Raw genomic sequence first — 21,423 nt, forward strand, 5'->3', positions numbered from 1 at the left:
GATGCACAGCTGTGGGGCATGCAGCATCCCAGAGTAGCAAGGGAGGCTTTGCGAAACGAGTCAGGATGAGGCCCCGACTGGGGAGCTGCCCCTGCATAGGGAAACCCACCTGGGAAAAGGTTTGAGCCCATGCCTGCAAGGAGGGGAGCCGGGGACACGGGCACCCAGGGATCAGCATGGCACTGGTTTGGTAAATCCTCGAGGACCCATGGAAGAGAGCTGAGCTTACCACTTACAGGGACAGGCTGTCAAAGAAAATTTGCAAGAGGGGAATGTTCTCCTCCCCATCTTTACGTGACCACCAGCATTAGATGGCCCCGCGATGGAACACAGCTGTAGGGATGATGCACAGGGCTGACCAGAGTACAGCCTGCTCTTTTGCAATGAGTTTGGCTCTGGACTACAAACAAAAGTGCCTTTTTATTCCCAAAAATAAAATTAAACAAAGAAAGAAAAAAAGGAGGCAGCATTCCAGCAGCTGCCTGTTGCAGCGGCAGAAGAAGAGGGGTAGAAACAAGATGCCGTTTTCAGTGCACCGCTTCCTAATTCAGCAATGCTCAAATGCCTGTGGCCAAAACTGAGGTCTCAAACTGGGGGCTTCAGATGGAGAGGGGTCAAATGGACTAGGGACGCCTTAGAGGAATTTAAAAAGTTATTGAATGGCACATCATAACTGGGGGAAAAAACACCCTCTGGGGTGTTAAATGGAGATGTGCAGGTGATGGTTACTGGTTCCCGAAGCCATGGGGTGCTGCAAGCCCAATGTGGAAAGGGTCACCATCCGTTTCCTTATGCTCACACCCCTTCCCAAGGCAGCTGGGGCTGGCCCATGTTGGAGGCAGAAAAATGGGGCAGATAAAGCTTTGGTCAGATTGGGGAAAAAGTACTAAAAATGGGAGGTAACCCTCAAGTCAAGCTCTTTAATGTGGGGTTAACCCCATCCCTGAGTCCGCGCAGGCATGACGCCCAGCTTCCTCGCTCGCCTCCAACTTTCAGGATTAAGCTGGCTTCGATACCAAGTGCTTCAGAGCTTGTTAAGTTCTTCCAAACAGGAGATATTTTTCTAGCACTAACAAGGCTTTTGCACTTGTCTGTTAAACCCAGCTAATCCACCCTGTCCTGCTGGGAAGTGGGCGAAAAGGGGCTCTTTGGGCTGCGTTGTGAGGATGCTCTGACTTGGCCTATTTCAAGAAATAGCCTCCCTTGGGAGGAGAATTGTAAATTTCCTTGCTAGGAGAATAACGGGCAATATGCAGATACCTAAAGCAGCTACTTACGAGCTCCGAGGTTCCCACACTGCACTTAGTCTGTGTTATACCACTGTAACCATCCTCAGAGACCTTGTGGGCTTGTCCACTGAAGTTTTTCAGGGTAACATTTGCATTTTTAGGTTTCCCATTGGACGGCTTGCTGCTTTTAGTCCCAGATTGACACCTACAACCTGCTCTGCATCGGCAGGCTTTTAGGTGTGAAGAGGGAGGGCAGCTTCCAGGCTGCTCCTGGAGGTGCTCCTCTGCCTTTCTCCCATGGCTGCTTCCATCCTGGGGGAGAAATAGCATTAAATAAAATAGCTAAGCTCAGTAAGGAGCCAGTCTGGGACCACCTGCATCCATTGCTGGGGTGGCACTGAGGGCGATGCAGAGCTTTTTGCCAATGGTCTGCATCCCAAGGAAGAGGGATGGGGGACACAGAGCAAGAAAGTGCAGAGAAAATGAAGGAGTCTTAAAACGCAACCGGGTTGGTGGGGATTTTGAGTAATTATTTTGGAAACGGCTTCAGGATCTGGCAACTTTTTGCTGTGTGTCAAACTGTCAGCCGGCCTGTCCAAAATCCACCCCTGCATAACTCCGAGTGCTGCCAGCCCAGGAGTCCAGGGAGCTGGCCATTTCACCCAGCCAGCCGTGTGGGGACACCAGCACCCAGGGCAGGAGCGAGGGGTCAAGCTCGCTGGCTTTTCCAAAATCATTTCTCATTTCTAGCAGACTTAAAAAAATGAACTGGGGCAAAATGTAATGCCATGAGATCAGCAGAACTGTGGGTTAATGGGAAATGTCAGGCTCACTGTATTTAATCCTCCTGCTGCAAAACACCTCTTTTAAACCATTGATCATCTTTTACTTAGAAAACTGTTCTTGTCACAAAAATTGCCAGATTTCCGGGGAAAAAGGTGTGAGCAGTGAGTGAACGTATTCAACTTTCCTTTCCAAATGGCACTTGTTTAAGCTTTTATTTGCTAGACAGTAAGCGGTAATGCTGTCATCCGAGATTTACGTGCGCTGCCATTAAACCATCAGTAAATACAAGGATGCTTTAAGGGCTGGAGTAGGGAAGCAGCAGCAAGACAGGCAGGGGAGGCTGAAACACGTATGCCGTAGAAGAGCAGCCGCAGAGGTCCCTTTATTTCCAAAGCAGACTGTGTCATGCCCTCTGCAATATTCCAGTCAATCTAATGCAATACTCATTTTTTTTCATTAACCTCCAATGCAACCTCCCCATCTGCAGAATTAATCACTGCTGGAAAGCTAGATGAGTGCTTTAGAAATAACAAACTACTGCCTTCATCCCTAGCAACTTTTTTTCAGGCCTTTCAGTTCCATTTCAGTTCATTGACCATGCTCACGATCTTGCTGATTCCATTTACAAGCGATATATATTTATTGTATACATGCTTAAATGATGTCTATCTTTTTTCAAGAGTGATAGCTTAACTGGCATTTGCCCACTAGACTATCCTAAAATTGAGACACTTGCATCTCAGATGAGATTCCCAGCAGCACACTGGGGTGCTTTCACCCTATGTTTGGAAGCCTCTTTTTATGAGTTCGAGAGCTGGATGTTATTCCCAGGGTATTTCCCTGCCTGTCTAGGTGCTGAGCTAGGAGAGTGCATGCTTCAGGCTCTCAGTTTGGAAATCCCCATTACTTGCACTGGTCTGTGAAACCACGTAGTGTGGTCTCCCCTCAGCACAGCCTTCCCAAAAGCTTTTCATCACGGGTGGCCAAAAGTCGCCCCTTCCCCAGGAACACAAGGCAGATCCCGTCTCTCTCCCACGTCTCTCTCTCACTCGTCTCGCTCCTTGGGTGGGAAAAATCCCAAAAGATGGGTGCCTCGACCTCCTGCCCTCATTCCCCCTGCACTTATACTTCCCCAGCCCCACTTTCCCGGAGACCACAGCCATGCCTATGTGCAACTCTGCTGAGCTAGGAGAGTGCATGCTTCAGGCTCTCAGTTTGGAAATCCCCATTACTTGCACTGGTCTGTGAAACCACGTAGTGTGGTCTCCCCTCAGCACAGCCTTCCCAAAAGCTTTTCATCACGGGTGGCCAAAAGTCGCCCCTTCCCCAGGAACACAAGGCAGATCCCGTCTCTCTCCCACGTCTCTCTCTCACTCGTCTCGCTCCTTGGGTGGGAAAAATCCCAAAAGATGGGTGCCTCGACCTCCTGCCCTCATTCCCCCTGCACTTATACTTCCCCAGCCCCACTTTCCCGGAGACCACAGCCATGCCTACGTGCAAATCTTCAATCATCTGCCCAGGTTATATCTTTATAATAACAGATTTTAATAGAGTAATATGGTGAGGTCATCGCAGCCGGCTGCACTTTTATTTCGGCGTGGTCGCTATAGCAGCGAAGGTCAAAACAAAACATATAGTTCACCAAAGCAAAGTTTCCTGGCTGATGGTGTTCATTTTTCTTTATGAGCTGACTTTGGAAGACAGCGGAGCGGCAGCTAATGGAAACTCGAACGTCCTTCTCTCTCCCCTGTCTGCTCCTCCGTCTCCGCAGCAATCGAGATAAAGGTTAGACATCTGGTTCTGATCTGCTCTGTTTAACTGAAGAAAAGACCCGCTCCTGCTGTCTTGTAAATCATCCCACAGCTGGAGCGCAGTCCCAGCTATTTGCTGGGGCTGTTTACCCCGCCACATCCCATTTAGCTGTGGGTTTTGCTTTTGGAAAGGCTGCGCTTCCAGCAAGCTGCCTGCTGCCATTTTGTGAGCGGTCCCTGGCTGCTGGGCTGGGGCTCTGGGCGGGTGGCAAGGGCTGAGAAATTGTCATGGGTTTAAAATTATCTCGGGATTTAAAGCCATCTGGGATGCCAGTCTCGGCATGCTAGCAGCAGTCAGCTCAGCTTGTGGGAATAGCACTTGCTTGCGGCAAGCTCCCTGTGGGATGCTGCTCCCTGGGAGCGAGCACCCTGGGAGCTCACTCAAAGAGCTTAGGGGCACGCAGGAGCTGTAAGCAAATGAACACCCACAAAACCGTGCAGATTTAACATCGTAGCATCTTCTGAATCCACTTATCTCAGCTTATCATCTCCTTGTTACACAGAGGTTTAATGACTTTAGGGTTGGGAGATGTATTTTTTTCCATCTCACAAGCAGGAGGCTGAAGCAAGAAGGGACGAAGGGTAGGGCGATGGCCACACAGAAAACCCGTGGCCGAGGAAATGCCCAGGCTTATGTCTTAATTATCTGAATATCCTTTCTCCAGGCTCAGAAGCTTCAAGTTTATCTGCATTTATGCTGAAGCACTTGGACACCATCCTAATTTCCAGGAATGCCTGGTGTGGAAGACATCCTTTTCCTTAAACTCTTGACCTTGCAATGTCAACACTCGAGGTGTAGGGCATTGCTTTGGCGTGGCATTGCTGGAAAACCCACTTTAACTGAAAGGAGCTAGGCAGGTACATGTGTACATCTATATACTTCTAGACTGGTTTCTTCTGCTGATGTAATAAATTTAATACTGGCTAATAAAATGTGTCAGAGCCACTTTGCCTCTCCTTGTAAAGGTTTCCCAGGAAGGCTATGATTAAATGCAAAGCTACAACATTAGCAGAACCTAACCAAGCATCAAATGCCGGTGCTATCCTAAATTTAAAGGTCTGGCTGCAATGTTTAACTCTGCTACATGTCCTATTCTTCATTTTTATGATACTATCAGTATCATAAAAGGTCATGTCTCTGCTCTGCTGTTGAACCCTGTGGTTTTCACCAGCAGACTGGTAGCTCACTTGCATCCAAGGGCAGCACGTTCATCCAAAACCCTCCGGGTTTCAATTACAGCAAGTGAGATTTGAGACTGGTTATTGCAAAAGCCATGTAATAGTTTGTCCCAGGGACTGTCCACTCCTCACCCTTTAGGGGAATTGCCCTAAATCTCTGGAGTTTTCTGGGAACAAGTTAGACAAAACTTTGCAGGGCTGGTGTAGGTTGGGTTGACCCTGCCTTGGAGACCCGCATGAAGTTCAAGCAAATCTTGGATTTAATGCTTTGTCTTCAAGTCCTAATGCTAATTCTGTCCCAGGCAGCAGAGCTACCAGCCTTTATTTTACTGGTGACCCTCCTCACAAAGTATTTCACACTAAGGTTGCCCAGAGGAAGCCACAAAGTCCTACATCCCCTCCTGCATCCACACCTCCTTTTAGGAGTGGGTCCTCATTGTCTAAATGTGGGCCCCTGCTACAAGTCAAGATGCTCAATGTTGGCTGACAATACCTGTGTGGGGTTGGAAGACATGGTAAAGGTTATAGAGACCCCACATGCATTGTGCAACTGGTGCCCGAGAGTTTCTGAAATGACACATCATGCCTAGATGTAGGCAACCATATCCCACCCCTACTGCCTACATCGATGGTCAGACCTTCCTAGCATCGCTTCAAAGTGCCTCAGGGCATGAGTCCCACAGGCAAGTTATGCTAAAACATGTGGCCAAGCCTATCCAAAAGAAGATGCGAGCAGGTCAGAGTAGGAGGAGGATGCCACTTTACCCTCTCCACTGATGCTGAACTTTTTTACAAGATGTCTTGGCAATTAGCAGAAGTGATGTAGCTGTTGTGGTCTGGCTATGAGAGATGCAGTTTATAGGGAGCGATAGTATCTTTTATTAGGCTTGATGTGCCTCAAGAAAGCAGGCTTTTAGGCATGCAAGTCCTGTTCAGGCCACAGCCCGAGGGTTTGAGAGCATCAGCCCAACCATGGGGCACATCCTCCAGTGGCTTGCTCAGGGCTCATGCCAAAAGACAGAGACTTTCTAAACAGCGTTGCACCACAGAACAAGTCTTCACCAGGACATTTTGCTTCCAGTGAAGCTCTTTTATTTCACAACGTGCCCTCAGATTATGGGGAAATGCTGGGCTTGAGTCCAGCTTTTACGTCTTTGCTGTTTCACTCTCAGGCAGGGGTGGAAGACTGACGCTGTACCTTTCAAAGTCATGGGCATTTTTGATGCAGGAGATTCAGATGGGATGTCTGCATAAGAAGTCCTGCTTAAAGGACTGTGTCCTCTGGATTACAGCACATACATCCATCACGTCTCTCTTGAGTTCGTCAACACAGTGCCCATGTTTCTTTCAGGAGGCTGCAAAGCAATGGTTTCACAAAGGGATGGGAACTATTTAGCCAGAGCTAATTTGTCTGAAAAAAACACATTAGGGGAGCAGCCCCCTCCCCTAACATGGGGGGCTTGGCGACCGGGAGGATGCCAGCCAGATCTGCAGCATGGGGATGCTAATAAATGGTGAAGGCCAACCCAAAAGCAGTGGGGCACAGATGTCAGGGCTAACCATCGGCAGCCAGGAGTGGAGCACGCTGCTCGGGGCTCTGCCGGGCTGGGCTGAGCTATTTTTATTCCTGGTCTGGTCCCGCAGCCACGCTGGCAGATGCGCTCCCAGCTGCAGCTGACTTCCATGTGTAACCCCGCGTGGCCGCTGGCCGGGGGCCCGGGGTGTAACATGCTTCCTTAAAAGGCTCGGGAGAGGCGACTGCAACGCCCCACAACCCCGGGGATGGGAGGGGATGGGAGGGGATGGGGGGGCCCCTTCCCAAGCTGCCTGCTTCCCCAGCACGCTGTGAAAGCCCAGCCTGCGCCTTCACATCCCAGAGCGCTGCATGGTCCATTGAATGTAGCTTTCCTGGGAAACGGAGGCGGCACCAGCACTGGGAAAACCTCTCCCATGCTGCAGAGGGGTGGGAGGCTGGAAGGAAGGATGATTCGTGGGTCACTGTAACCTAGCTGCAACTTTTATACCCCATGAGAGCAAAAAAGGAGGTCTTGGGCATGCCCCCATGCACAGTGAAATGCAGGGCAGGCTGCCTTGTCCTCCAGAGCGGCCACAGCTGGGTGCAGCCTTTGCAACAGCCAATTATAATGATAAATAAAAAAAAGTTACCTATTCTCCTCTTTTCTAATGAAGCCCTTGTCATGTGCTTGGAGAGGGTGCCAAATAAACAGTGCAGCTTCCAAAGCACGGCTGCCAGGGCTCAGCTCATCCCCACTTGAGCAGTGTCCCTGTCGTCCCCGAGCCCTGTGCAAGTGACTTGGTACTGATAGGAAATTTTGGGAGCTGGGCTGCTCCGTGTGTCAGGAATGGCATAAAAGCTGGGACACCTAAAAATGTAAATCCCCGGGGGACAAAGCCCAGAGCAGCCCTACACGCTCCCCTTGCCACAATGAATCTGCAGCCCCACTCACCTGGACAAGTCAACGTGAGCCTCTTGGACCCCTGTGGATCATGTGCAGCATTGAACAGGGAACCTAAGGTGTCTGGCCAGCTTAATTTAGTCTTGTAAATGGTGTTATGGAAGGCAAATCCTGTTGGGAGGACTGCTTTCAAAGGCATCATGTACAACATGTGGAGTGTCTCAAGTCATGGTCCTTGAAGACCCACCTGAAATGCTTCAGAAAGTGGTAGCCCAAAGTGTGGGGCACTTTAAATTTCTCCAGGATGGAAATTTCACAACCAAGACATCTCGGTTTCCACCTTTTTCCAAACTGGAAAATTCCAGGTTACCAGCTGTGCTGGCTTTGGCTGGGATAGAGTTAAATTTTCTTTATGGTAACTAGTATGGGGCTGTGTTTTGGATTTGTGCTGGAAACAGTGTTGATAACACAGGGATGTTTTAGTTACTGCTGAGCAGTGCTTACACAGAGTCAAGGCCTTTTCTGCTCCTCACACCACCCCACCAGCGAGTAGCCTGGGGGTGCACAAGAAGCTGGGAGGGGACACAGCCGGGACAGCTGACCCAAACTGGCCCAAGGGATATTCCACACCATATGGCGTCATGCTCAGCATATAAAGCTGGGGGAAGAAGAAGGAAAGGGGGACATTTGGAGTGATGGCGTTTGTCTTCCCAAGTCACCGTTATGCATGATGGAGCCCTGCTTTCCTGGAGATGGATGAACACCTGCCTGCCCATGGGAAGCAGTGAATGAATTCCTTGTTTTGCTTTGCTTGCATGCGAAGCTTTTGCTTTACCCATTTAACTGTCTTTATCTCAACCCAGGAGTTTTCTCACTTTTATTCTTCTGATCTTCTCCCCCACCCCACTGGGGGAGAGCGAGCGAGTGGCTGCGTGGTGCTTAGTTGCCAGCTGGGGTTAAACCATGACACCAGCAGCACCTCAGCGATGTCCCCCTGAATATCCATCCTCTGTATAAGGACCACTGGGATTTCCCTCCAAAGAAATGGCTTCCAGATCCTGGAAAATGATTCCACCAATGCCCACCATGGCTTTTACAAAGACAAAAACATGCATTTCTCAAAACCTGCATTAGACTTTATTTAAAAGTTCTTTGTATAGACTTCCTGACACAGAATCCACAATAAAAATAAAATCCCCTTCCCACCCACCGCCCCCCCTCCCCAAATTGCTTTGCTTTGTATTTTATAAAACATACAACATCAGAAGAATGCCAGAGGCATCCTACACCACAATTTAAAAATTTGTTAACTGAGGCCTTGGTCCCAGCAGTGCATTTGCATTCGGAAACCTTGCTTCCTTTTCCTTGCTCGGTTGGCCACATATGTTACAAATGCATACAAGAGATCTAGTTTGAAATCTAATCCAGCAAAAGGAGGGAAAAAAAAAAAAAGGAAGAATGAAAAATTGAACCGCTTGTTTATCAGAATTAGCTACTCTCTTACACAAAGGCTTTCCCTGTAAAGTTATGCTTAGTTATGAAAACAATAAAAGCAAGCATGTAACAGTTGCAGTGAAATTTTTTTTTTTTTAATCTCATTTTTACGGTGCCTTAGATAGGCAGACTGCCAGAATCAGAAGGAAAGGGTAATTTAGAGATGTGTTCAGAGACAATAACAATCTGCAATAGGTAAATATTTGGTAATGTTGAAGCTATACAATATAACCCGGACACATGTAGCACTCAGTCCACAAACAGTTTAGCACCATATTGATAGGTCATGCAGCAAAACACTTTCTTCAAGGTTTGCTTGGAAGTTAAAAGCATGAAATAGTACAGTGCAAGGTAGTCTATACCCTTAGCTTCTATAGGGGTAAGGTGGCAATGGCTGATGCTCCTGGCTGTCTCAGAGGTATGTGTTAACAGGTCACTGGCTCTATGTTCCTATCATCGTCACCGCGCCAGGGTTGATGTTACCTGAAAAGGTTTGATGAAGAAAGAGAAAATAAATGAGGTTTTTCCGTGCATGGGAAGCTGTGCAGAATATTGAGGGAAGATAAACGGAGTTAATTGTCAGGACTTGCTATGGAGTGCAGAGCACCGCAACCAAGGTCACTACAGCCGTGCACCAGACTGGAAATGCCAGGAGTCCCCTCTCCAGCCACACATAAGTTGCTTACCGGAGACACAAACTTTTTCACATTCTTTCTGTGTGTTAAATCTGTTCTCGTTGCCTCCGCAGCCACCGTACCAGAACCGGGCGCAGCTCTTGGTCTCAGGGTCGTAGTACCATTTCAGCACAAAGTTCCTGCAGGTCCCCTCGTCTTTTTGCAGCCGGCAGATATCTGTAACTATGGATAAAAGCAGGAGCAAGAAGAGTCAGCAACAGCAGTCCTGGATGAAACACAGTCTCTCTGAATGTATGTGCATGATAGAGAAATGCCTGGGAGCAGGGCTGGCATGCAAGCTCAGAAAGGGCAATCACAGCATAGACTTTGCGCATCTCCTGTGACTAAATCCACCTCTTAGTCTGCAAAGAGAAGGTCTTTCTTTGGATGTCTTTGCCCAAGAGGACACCAGCCCTCATCCACAAGCCCTCAGCCCTGTTTCTGTCATGCAGCCCCAGAGCGATGCTGAGATGAAGGATGAGTGCTGCACGGCAGCGCTTGTCTGCAGATCCCCTGGATTTGCAGGAAATTAGTTGGCAGGTCTCAGAACTGGGAGGGGACTGGTTGGGCTGCAAGGGAAAAAGTGTTTGCACCATCATTTTCCTATTAAAAATACTGGCTTCCCCTGAAAAGAGAAATCTTCTATGTGAAGATGCTCCCGGACCTACCACACACTGCCCTGTGGTATCCTGCATCCCTTGCTGGGTGAGCGGGGAACAAACTAACAAAGTACCTGGAAGTGTTAAAATGAAATTGCCAAATAAATTAATAAAAACAGTAAAAAAATCCAGTATTAGCCACTAATTTACCATCAAGTCACAAACAAGACATCCCCTGCAGGCAGGGATGCAAAAGCAGCTCATGCCACCTCTGCTCAGCGCAGCGTAACCCTCAGCCATCATAGTTAGTCCTGGAAAAGCCTTGTTACCATAGCCCTGAGTCAGGCAGATCCCAGAAATTTCTGGTATCATGCTCATCACTGCCACTTATCAGTGGTACGGCTTCAAGCTGCTGGTGTCCAGTGTTGGACATGAGTAAAAATCATTGTCATCAGTCAAACAAGTATCAGAAAAACAGCCAGCACTGAAAAATGAATGGGGGCGAGGGGGAGTCAGATGGGCAAAGTGTGGAGTTCCTCTTACTAGAGGGGTATTTGCAACCAGGACCCTTTTTTTAATTAAGAAAAAAAAAAAATCTTTTACCTTCTTTTTTTTTTTTCCAAAAGCAAAGATAAATCAATGTATACAGAGTACACCAGCAACGACTGCTGGGGAAATTCAGGTCTTGAAGTTATCTTCTGATAATCTTGTCTTAGGATCATGCCTTTTGTAAACCAGGTGCCAGAAATCAAGCTACTTAAAGGACTTGTCTCTTAAATTGTGGTTAATAGTCCCAAATACAGGGGAATATATATAGTGAATATAGGAAAGAAAATATAGCTATAGGGTGAATATATAAAAAGGTGTATTTGCAAGCAAGTTTCTTTGGGGTCTGATGAGGACAAAGGCATGCTAAACACTTCTAAAGTTCTCATGGGAAGAAGGGTGCAAAAGATTATCCCTGAAATCCCGACTAGAAAGTAGGTCTGGCAATGACCCTTAGGCAATAAGAAAGCCCCAGCGGCGGGTTTACTTTAAAGGAAATTGCGGCTGGTGCTGGCGGCTGCCCAGAGCCCAGGAACGCTGCAGCAAGGCTGGGATGCTCCCAGGGGGAAGGTGGAAATGCCCAGACCAACGTCAGGCATGCTTCTGGGCAGCCCCTGCCAAATGTCTAAACTCTTTCTGCCTGCTCATTTCAATTGCATTTTTCCCTCCGTGCTGTGAGTGACTGAACAGATAGCTGCCAGAACAACGCTGTGGTCAAAGGGGTCAGGCTCAAGTGGTCCACACTGCTGCTATCGTGAGGGAGATCAGGTGGTTTGTTTGTGCAGTGCCTTTACTGTTTAGATAGGAGGAGCTGGGAATATGTCCTTTCCGAGAGAGAAGACATCTGAAAGGATGCTCCTGCCCCTTGTCCTATTCTAAATGCAGCTTTTTAAAGCAGGATTTCTTTTTTTAATCTCAGTTTTTCTTTGGAATTTGAAATCAGTATTGACCTTCCAATTCAGCTTTGCTTTTGGGCTCCTACAGCCAAAAGTTTCCTGATGCCTTTGGCAGGCTTTTTGCCTTTTATTATTCAGGTGTTTTTTTTTTTTCCAAAGTCCATCTCCCTTTTTTCTGGCCTTCCAAACCACTGAAAGCCAGCAGATGTGAATACAAGAATGACTCTACCCCAAATCCCATGTACCCTTTCGGAAATCCAACCAGTAATCAAAACATTCAGCTGATGAGAGGTATAATACAATTTTTCTCTGCGGCACGGAGTCCAGGCAGCCTGGCTTTCCCCCCCCCTTCATCCCCTTTGAGAGTGGAAGCAGCCTTCAGGATCAGCAGATGCAGAGGGAAATTCAACCACCACTTAAGAGGCAGATCTGGCTTCAGGAAAGCTGCTGAAAATCCACTTGAATTGTAATATTCAGTTTGCCTGCCCTAATACTCACACCACAGGGGCTTGTGCCACTCTCCAGTTTCAGAGCACCATCAAACACCACCTAGCAGCTGCTCTGGATGGCATTTTTAACCAAAACCTCCCCCACTACCAAAAACCCCAAGCCCAAACAACAATAAATGAAACACAAGCTTATCCAAAAATGTCAAAGAACTGATGGAGAGCAAGAACTAGGGAGCTAAAATGTGTTTTAAGCTGTGGCTGGCTCTGGCAGGTTCAAAAGGTGGGGGCAGCCACCGTAAGCTGGGGTTTTAATTCATCCTGTGGAGAAAATGTGTCTGGGCTCCTCAGTTGCACTTACATTTAATTTTTTCATGGTAAAAAAAAAACAACACAACATATATATACACATACATATATATAGATATATAAAAAATTAAATAATTAGGTTATCACAGCATTTAAAAGGCTTCAAATGGGAGGTGGGTCTGGTGCACGTTTTTGCACCCAAAGAGCCCTAAGGTTTGGGAGACCAATTCATTTCTCTGTGTTGCACCTGGTTCCGGTACCTGGTATGGGCTGACCAAGAGCCTGACCCAACACCCAGCGTTCTAAAAGCTGAGCTGCACGTGAACTCTCAAGTCTCTTTTTCCATTGTGGATTCAAGCTCTGTTTTTGCAGAAAACAAAAAGAGAATAAAGTGGTGAATAGAGCAGGGGACCCTGGCGGGGTGGGCAGAGACATGAGCATCCCTCCAAGGCCTCTCGGTTGCTTTTCTTGAATATCTGCCCAGGGCAGAATGGCGCCAAGTTCATGAAATATCACTTTAGCCTGAACAACAGTTGCTGGAAACATCATCAAGGCATGTGACGATGATCAGAAGGGGCTGGTCTATGGGATGGGGCTAGCAGAAACACGCGCCTTCTGGAGAAAAACACATCAGGGAGGCTTCCCTGCTCTGTGAGGATGAAATCCGGCTCTAGATTGAAGCTGCAGGTTTCTGCACAAGCCATACGCTGCTTCATCTGGCTGAAAAGGCCTCAAACTGCAACCAATGGATCTTTGTCCATGATGCCCGTTTGCAGCCCAGAAGCACCTTGCAATCTCCATTTGCAAGCAGCTGCTGCCCCAGGCATCTCCATGGCTGGTGGTGGCCTCGTCCTCCTTGCTTGCCTGCATGTTTCTGCAGGGGCACCCACAGCTGGACTCAGGCTGCACCGCTGTCAGTGACAAAAATTCCTGAGTCTGATTTAAGGAGCCTAAAATACACCTAAGAAAATCAAATGGGTGGGAGGGGTCCTTAATTTGCCTATTCAAACCCTGTCATGCCCCTACAAGGGCATTAAAGCCCTGCCAGTAGGTACCAGAGCTTGCTTCACTCCTAGGTTTCTCTCTCATCTCTGCAAAGGGCCCTGAAACACTACTAAGAAGGGGGAGGCTGCTATGATAGCAAGGCTTTGCTGGGGTCAGGTTCCCATCCCAAGCCCTTGCTGAACCAACACAGGTGATTGCAAGTCTCTACTTCCTTCCCAGGTCTTGAAGAGGTTTGTAAATGCAAACCCTTAATCTCAGAAACTCCTTGAGGAGAGGAGGTCATTGCCATTTTCCTGTGGACTCCGCCCTCAACTTTGATTTTTATCTTTTGATGCAAAAGGAAAACATCTGCACACAAGATCCAAGCCCCGTGGAGTAATTTTCCATCAAGTGTTTTGGTTACAGGCAGTGAAACATTTGCAATTCTTTGCATCTCAGCAAAGGCACACCACTGAGCGGTGGCATTCCTTAGTCATGCAGTGATAATAGAAACTGCTCCAGTTCAGCAACCCCACGCTTCTCACGAAATCCAGTGCGTGATTTTGCCATATAGCTATGGTTTGCACTCAGGTCGTGCAAACACAACATGTCCTGGTGTGACAACACGCATGCAAGGTGTATGCACTCATGCAAAGCAGATGGTAGGGCGTGGTCATGTCAAAGAGCAAATGAAAACCAAGTCTATACTACTGGTGATCTTGTATTGGACAAGCTTGGATGCATGCTATGAAATGGTCAAGGTGAAATAATGGATTTGCTTTGGTTTGTGATTTTTTTTTTTTTTGGGTGTTACCTGACAATAATCTTTTCTCAAGGGGTGGCTGCTGCATGGCTTTCTCAGCTGCTGCTGGAGGAAAAAGTGTGCGGGTTTGGATTTTAAACGATGTTTTCTCTCCGATCCAAACATCATTTGACAATATGATAAAATACAAAAGGATTAATCCCCATGTGGTACTTACATGGTTTTAAGCATTTGCTAATGCACTCTTGTTTGGTTTTTTTTTTTTTTTTTTTTTGGGTGTTACCTGACAATAATCTTTTCTCAAGGGGTGGCTGCTGCATGGCTTTCTCAGCTGCTGCTGGAGGAAAAAGTGTGCGGGTTTGGATTTTAAACGATGTTTTCTCTCCGATCCAAACATCATTTGACAATATGATAAAATACAAAAGGATTAATCCCCATGTGGTACTTACATGGTTTTAAGCATTTGCTAATGCACTCAGCTTCGGCCTCATAATCTTTTCTCAAGGGGTGGCTGCTGCATGGCTTTCTCAGCTGCTGCTGGAGGAAAAAGTGTGCGGGTTTGGATTTTAAACGATGTTTTCTCTCCGATCCAAACATCATTTGACAATATGATAAAATACAAAAGGATTAATCCCCATGTGGTACTTACATGGTTTTAAGCATTTGCTAATGCACTCAGCTTCGGCCTCAAATCTATTGGCATTACCACTGCAGCCACCATACCAACCCTGGCTGCAGATCTTGTTTTTGTAGTCAAAGAACCACACAATCTGATAGTCCTTGCACTGCATGCCCATGTCAAAGTCCAGCAAGCAAGGGTCTGGCCAATCTGCATGTCAAAAGGTGCAAAGGTTAAGTGACTCTGAAAGGGTTAAAAGCTGAAAAAGCAAAGAGATTTAAAAGAAAAAAGAAAAAAAAGCCCAGTACAGGACTGGTGGCATTTCCTTGTCGTGTGATTTCTCTTGCTGAATGCAAACCTTCCCCAGCCTCCAGCTTGCCTCTCCCTGCTCTTGATTTCATCACACATCCAAGCCCCAAGTCCCTGGACCAAGGTGGTGGGAGCCCCTTACTCCCCGCTGGTGCACACAGGATCGGGCCCTCACACAACTCCCCCCATCTATTTTCAAAGCTATTTGTCTTGCTAGTAACTTTTAATCCTTAAGTGTGTTTATTTTATCTCTAAAGGCAAGCCGCACCTGGTAGACTTTAAGGCTTGATGAGGATTTAAACATATGTTCCTTTCCTGCACAGAAATTATAATTTAGGTCCAAATCCCAGAGTTTTTATTAGCAAAGATAGGCCATCCGTGCTAGCATCTGCTTTGCCTATATAAGGAGGGCAGAATTTGGGGCTTCCTCTGAGGTCTGTCAGAAGATTTATGCACGGGTCTCTCCCATTGCACAGAGAACTAGAGAATACTCAGCTAAACAACCCATCCCAAATCCCCTGCCCTGTTTAATGTCCTTAGCCTGCTGAAAAACTTCAGATTAGCATCCTCGGGGAATGTTTCCCCCAGATTGCCAGCTGCCATAAATCCTCGGGCAGAGACATTTGCTGCAAGTGGGTCAACAAGAGGAGCTGAAATTGAGAGGTCTGCATTGAAGCACAGAGTGAGCACACAGCACATCCGTTTTCCTTCGGGCAGACCTACAGAAGCCTGCACACCTTGTTTCCAAAGGGCTGGCACACAAGGGGTTAAACAAAGCCATGGGGGTGCATGTCACCTGGATAGGACAAGCCAGTTGAAGGCTTCAGAGGGGATGTCAGTGCCAGGGAGAGGGACCAAATGAGTAGGAATGCATGGGAAGTTCTGGGATGATGGGACATGCAGCAAAGCAGAAATGAGATGGTCCCTGCCCAGCACAAGCCCTTGGCCCCTCCGCTGCAGCAAGCTCCACTGGTACCACCAGCCAGGCATGAGATCCATGCTCATACCTTCCAACACGAGCAGCCAGGCCCCAACAGCAGCTTTGCAACTCTTGTTGGCTGCATGCACTGAGCAGCAACATCTCCTCATGCTCTCAAATCACCTCAGGAAGAAAATGAGCCACAGTGCAAGCAAAATGCTTAAAGAAAAACATCAGTGTGATGATTCAGGGATGAGTTTTGGATGCCAGATCCGTAGCTGGTGCCTGCGACAGGGCTGTGCTATTTTACGAAGGCTGAGAGCCCTTCCAGACCCTTGGAGGAATGGTTGCAGCCTGGCACTTACGGTACAACTGAGCGTAAAAGCACTGATATAATGAGCTTGATGTCAACAAAAGCAATGAGATGACGTATTAACAACTATAGCGATTATGGGTTATTAACACAGGTTAACGGGATTAACACCAGAGTAGGAGGTGACAGCTTGCTCATTTAGCAGTTTACTACATACACCACTGGTGGCAGAGAAACAGGGGATGGGCAGATGGGTGAAACTGGAGGGAGGCTACCAATTAGCCAAATTTATGCAAATGTTTGACACTAACTCCCCTGCAATCCCTGGCTGTTGGTCAAGCCCTTGTTGAGAGCTGTGTGTTAAACCAAGGAGCCAAGACCTATTCTTTGCCCCAAATGGGGAGTGAGAGTGCGAACAAGCATCAGGTGATGTTCTGCATCCACGTGTGCCAGAGAGGCCATGGGGCACAGCCTGTCCCTGGAGAGCAGCCAGCACTTGGGTCCTGGCTCATCTCCCATCCTTGCGACGGAGACAGGACCTGGTTTGAGTCCCCCATGAAGATCACAGCAACTTCACGGGGCTCTGGATCCAGCATGGGGCAGAGACCCCAATACAGGGCTCAGGTCTGCATGGGCAAGGCTGTCATCTAGCTCATAATCTGCTGGCTCTGCAAAGCAAAGGACTCACGGATCCTTTGGTCCTAGCGGGGGTCTGAGAAAGGCCAAGTTTAGGAGCAGGCAAGGGGAAGACCGGTGCAAATGGCCAGGCTCTCGGTGAGGGTTCTGGCAGAGACCCTAGCCCAGCACTCCCACCATCGCCCATACTCACCACTCTCAGGTCCTTCCAGCGGCTCGGTGTTGAGCATCATGTTGGCCAGGGACACCTTGGGCTGCGCCGGGGTCTCTGGGGGGAAGAAGCAGCGAGGTTAGCCAAGGGGAAGGGGATCTGCAGCAGCGCCCTCGGCACAGCCATAAACAAACTCACTGGCCCCAGCTCTGGCACAGGGGACGCACACAAGTCACAGGAGTCAGGTCTAGATCTGTTTACCCTAGCACATACATTGCAGAAATGTTTATTGGAGGCAGCTGACGGGATGAGTAACCCACAACCACCCAGCCACACTCGGATGGGTTCACCTTGCTCTCCCCAGCCAGCGGCTCTGCTGCACAGTCGAGCTCATCCTCAGGGGTGACTGTGAAGGAGCATCCCCAGGGCCCCACACGACTGCTTTGGATGGCCCCTGCTCACCCCACAGAATGCAACTGGAGGGCTCTGGAGGAGCAGATGTGGCCTCTCTGTAGCCAGTTTAGCTTTGCCCCTCTGGCCTTAGAGACCGCAGGGAAAAAAGGCATCCTCCAGGGGAGCAAATAGTCCATGATGGGTCTTCTCTTGTTCCCCTGCAGCCCTCAAGAACTGTCCATGTATTGCACGCCTCTCCTTGACCACATTCCTCCCATCACGGCCTCACATCCCTCTAGGAACTCTGTTGTTGAGGACTGTCACCAGAGGAAGAAATCCCTTGTGATGGCAAGGAGATCATGGTTTATATTGCATCATGCCCTGCATGACTGCACCATATTGCATCATGCCCCTTTCCAGGGCAACCCGTTGCTCATTTTCCGTGGGGCTGGAGGGCAGGTGGGGGCTGCAGACACAGAAAGAGTTGGATTTGCTTTTCTTTGGTGGAGGGTATGGGTGCAGGTAAAGGGGACAGTGCTACCCAGCGTACAGGTCACAGCTTGTGGGCATAGGTGGCATCACTGCTGCCTGCCCAGTTTGTTTCTGTTTGAGATTTACTGTATGGGAAATGCAGCTTCCCCGGGCATCGAGAGCTCCAACTCAGCACATGCAAATGTTACTTCTACACATTGATGTCTTTTCTCAACATTTTTGTGGGCACATTTATTGCTCGTGAAGGTAAGAGACTTCAGACCTGATCCAAACCCACTGAAGCCAATGGAAAGGCTCTCTGCGGGCACTGACATTGGCTCTGAAGTGCCAGAAGAAGCCAGATGCAGCACTGGCAGGACCAGTGCAAACTTCTCCACACCACCAAGCCAAGTCACCTCTATGCCAAACTGTATAAAAAAAAAAATTGGCTGTGTCTTACATAGCAACTTTTGGCCATGCCAAAGAGTTTGGTGAGGTTTACATGTGATCTGTACATATGGAGCGTGGATCCCCAAAGGATTAACCCCTCCGTTTAATATCTTCTTTGTGGGTTTTTTTGGATAATATAGTATGCGAAGCAGATAGGTAGCTATGGAAATGGTAATCAGAGAAGAAGCTTTTCTTGCTTATTTTGCAATCAGGCTGGACGGTATTTACTCTGTGTTAACCCAGTTTGACTCTTATTATTAATTGCAGCAGCGCCGGCTGGACCCCACCAAAACCCATTGCACAAAGCCTCCTGCACACACAATAAGACAAACCCCCCTCTGGGACTGGCTTTAATTCTCCCACAATCTGTGTCAATTTAACACCACTGAAGTGTCAGCTTGCATTTGCCAAAGTAACATATTTGCAGCGTTTCATAACCAAGTCCTGCTGCTGGTCTGGAGGATGCCAGACATGCAGTGACACAACTGAGTATTGCCAGGGCTGGGATTGTTGGTACCAACTGATTCCCCATCCTTTCCATTTTTTTTTCATTTTTTGTGTCCATTTTATGAAAAAATAAATGTTTGTGTGTTTTCCTCAAGAGGTACTTACTTGTGCTGAATGTCCCTGTGTAGGTTACTTTGGGTTGGGATTTCTGGTAGCCGGTAATGACGACAAGGTATTTCTGTCCGCTTCTGAGTCCTCGGATGACGTGCTCAGTGCCAGTCAGGTTTTGCTTCTGTACGAGAGAGTGGTCATGCGCTAAGGTGATGGTGATATCAAAAGCGTAGGCGTTGTGTGGCTCAGGGCTGGCCCAGCGCAGCCTGGCACTGTTCTCAGTGACATCTGTGATTTGGATGTCGTGGGTCTTTGCTGCAATGCAAAATCAGAAGAAACACTAAGCAAGGACTTGAGAAAGAAAGGTCTCAAGGAAAAAGTATCTCAGTGCTGCAGGGTCTCCTCCCCAGTCCACAGCAAATAAAGTTGTCTGCAGCCAGTTGTGGCATGTGCAAACCGGGTTGTAACTTTGCTGTCTCAGTTGCCCAACCCAGCACACTGCAGGGAGGCTTTTTTTTCATAGCCTAGATGATTTACCAAGTGGTTTATTTAGTTTTTAATAATCTGCTGCAATCTAGCAAATCAATTTTTTTTTTACAAAATTTACACAGCCTGAAATGTGATTCCCAGCACAACTTTCCCAACAACTGTAAACATGTCCAGTCAGATCCTTCTCTGGGTGCAATGGATTCACTGAACTGCTAAAGATCTTCAAGCAAAGCCTGCTTAAGATTGAACATAACCTTAGACAGGTCAAAAAAGCTATTAGGGAAAGGTTTTCCTGCTATGGCAGAGTATCGGATAAGACCTTTATAAACGCTGCTTGGAAGCAACAGTGGAGCAAGAAACACCTGGAAATGTTTGTTCCCCGCAAGCTGATGAAAGCATTAACCTTGCAAAAGCTGATTGCTTTTATTTATTGCTTTTTATTTATTATTTACATGGGGACATGCATTCATTGACTGGTTAAGCGTCCCTGTGCTTTGACACATGTTCTTTGTTACTTTTTCAGCTAGTGCAGAGCTGCCTGCAGCCCCTTGCAAAAACACGTGAGAAAACTCCTTTATATGAACTGTGCTCACATGAAAGAGCTTTAGCATTCCCAAATAGGTCTCCATACTGATTCAGTGTTGAACTAACTGAACTAACTATTTATATTAGCTAACAGAGAATTAAAACAATGTCATTGTATGAATCACCATAAATAGCAAAACTTAGCCAAGGGGTAATACTACAAGGAAAACATAGAAAGCAAATGGGCCACACTAGAAAGAGAAGTGCTTTGTTGCTGTACTACTGAGCTAGGCAGCAGATGATGGATTGTCTCATGTTTAGATGTCCTGCTTGTATTTTGCCTAGAGGCAGGCTGTCCGCCACCCAGTTTTGCACAAAATTCTCAACATAAGTTGACAAAGCCTTAACCCCCCAGTGCAGATTTCCAGTTTTGCACCTAAAAACTTGTTTCTGCAAGCACGAAATTTGGCCTCTTAGTGGCATTTCCCATAGGAATAATCCTCTCAGGGAGGGAAGAAAGCCACAACCCACTGTGGTACAGACAAGCGAGAGGCACTGCTCACGTGGGGAGAGCCTTTCACGTACCGCTTTGTCTTCTCCTGCCACCTGCCGCAGCAGCCGTGGTGCTTGCAGTGGTGCGGCCGGTGGCTTTGGCGTGGGCGGCAGTGTTTGCTGTGCTCTGCGCAGTGGTGTTCACCTGGACCACAGTGCTGGCTGTGATCTGGTCGGTGGCTTTGGTCTGGGCCGTGGTGCTGGCAGTGGTGGTTCTGGCACGGGCGTTGGCGCTCGCAACAGGCTTGATGCTCGCACTGACCGTGGTGCTGGCACTGAGGGTCCGGCTTATGGTCACGTTGGGTGCCATGTACCTGTCAAAGCAAAAGCAGCTGATATGGCTTTTTTTTCCCCCCTATATAAGCAGAATTTTGGAAGTGGAGAGGAGTTGACATTGGCAAGAACTCCCCCCAAGGTCAATAGTCTCTGTCAGCTTTAGATATGCCCACAGCCAAGCAGTGAAAAGTGCTGCAGAGCACTGCCTATCACTTGGGGCACAAGTCTGTCTATACACCAACTTTACACACTTAAGAGTGAATTCAGTAGACAGATCTGTAGCATGCCTGATTTCAAGGGGCTCGACCTTCTAAAGCCAGAACAGCTCTGTGCCAGTGACGAATGAGTCTTGGTGACACAAGCTTTCACTTCTGTTCAGAAAATATTAGGATATATTCTATGATGGATCCTGAACATCAGATAGTCCAGGGCAGCCCAGCCTCTGAAAATAGTTATTGAGTGGAAAACCCCAAATTAATAGTAATTTCTGGAGTTCCTGACCTGCATGATGACAGTAGCATATACCTCCTTCATATCCTTTATATATATATAAATATGAAATTTAACCCAAATTTAAAATTATATGTGTACGTGTCTACCCTTCTTTAGTAGATATATCTGTTGCTCTT

At 47.7% G+C, this 21,423-nt stretch overlaps 1 protein-coding gene across 2 annotated transcripts in view; it reads right to left on the reverse strand.

The window, feature by feature from the left end:
* Window positions 1-8,544: 8,544 nt before the first annotated feature.
* COL6A3 (collagen type VI alpha 3 chain) overlaps window positions 8,545-21,423 on the reverse strand; it is a 64,866-nt gene continuing 51,987 nt past the window's right edge. Inside the window, exons 40-46 of one of the 2 annotated variants that reach the window (XM_019473623.1) lie at window positions 20,552-20,832; window positions 19,007-19,267; window positions 17,123-17,197; window positions 14,783-14,962; window positions 14,417-14,470; window positions 9,603-9,773; window positions 8,545-9,399 (exon numbers count right to left, since the gene is read on the reverse strand). In XM_019473623.1, the coding sequence (XP_019329168.1) occupies window positions 9,359-9,399; window positions 9,603-9,773; window positions 14,417-14,470; window positions 14,783-14,962; window positions 17,123-17,197; window positions 19,007-19,267; window positions 20,552-20,832 (1,063 nt within the window). In that variant the 3' untranslated portion in view covers window positions 8,545-9,358. Of the gene's footprint in view, window positions 9,400-9,602; window positions 9,774-14,416; window positions 14,471-14,727; window positions 14,963-17,122; window positions 17,198-19,006; window positions 19,268-20,551; window positions 20,833-21,423 lie in introns of those variants that run through there. The other variant, XM_019473622.1, reaches the window with a different exon arrangement.

Source organism: Aptenodytes forsteri, unplaced genomic scaffold (genome assembly GCF_000699145.1).
Source record: "Aptenodytes forsteri isolate BGI_AS27 unplaced genomic scaffold, ASM69914v1 Scaffold264, whole genome shotgun sequence".
NCBI classification, from domain to species: Eukaryota; Metazoa; Chordata; class Aves; order Sphenisciformes; family Spheniscidae; genus Aptenodytes; species Aptenodytes forsteri.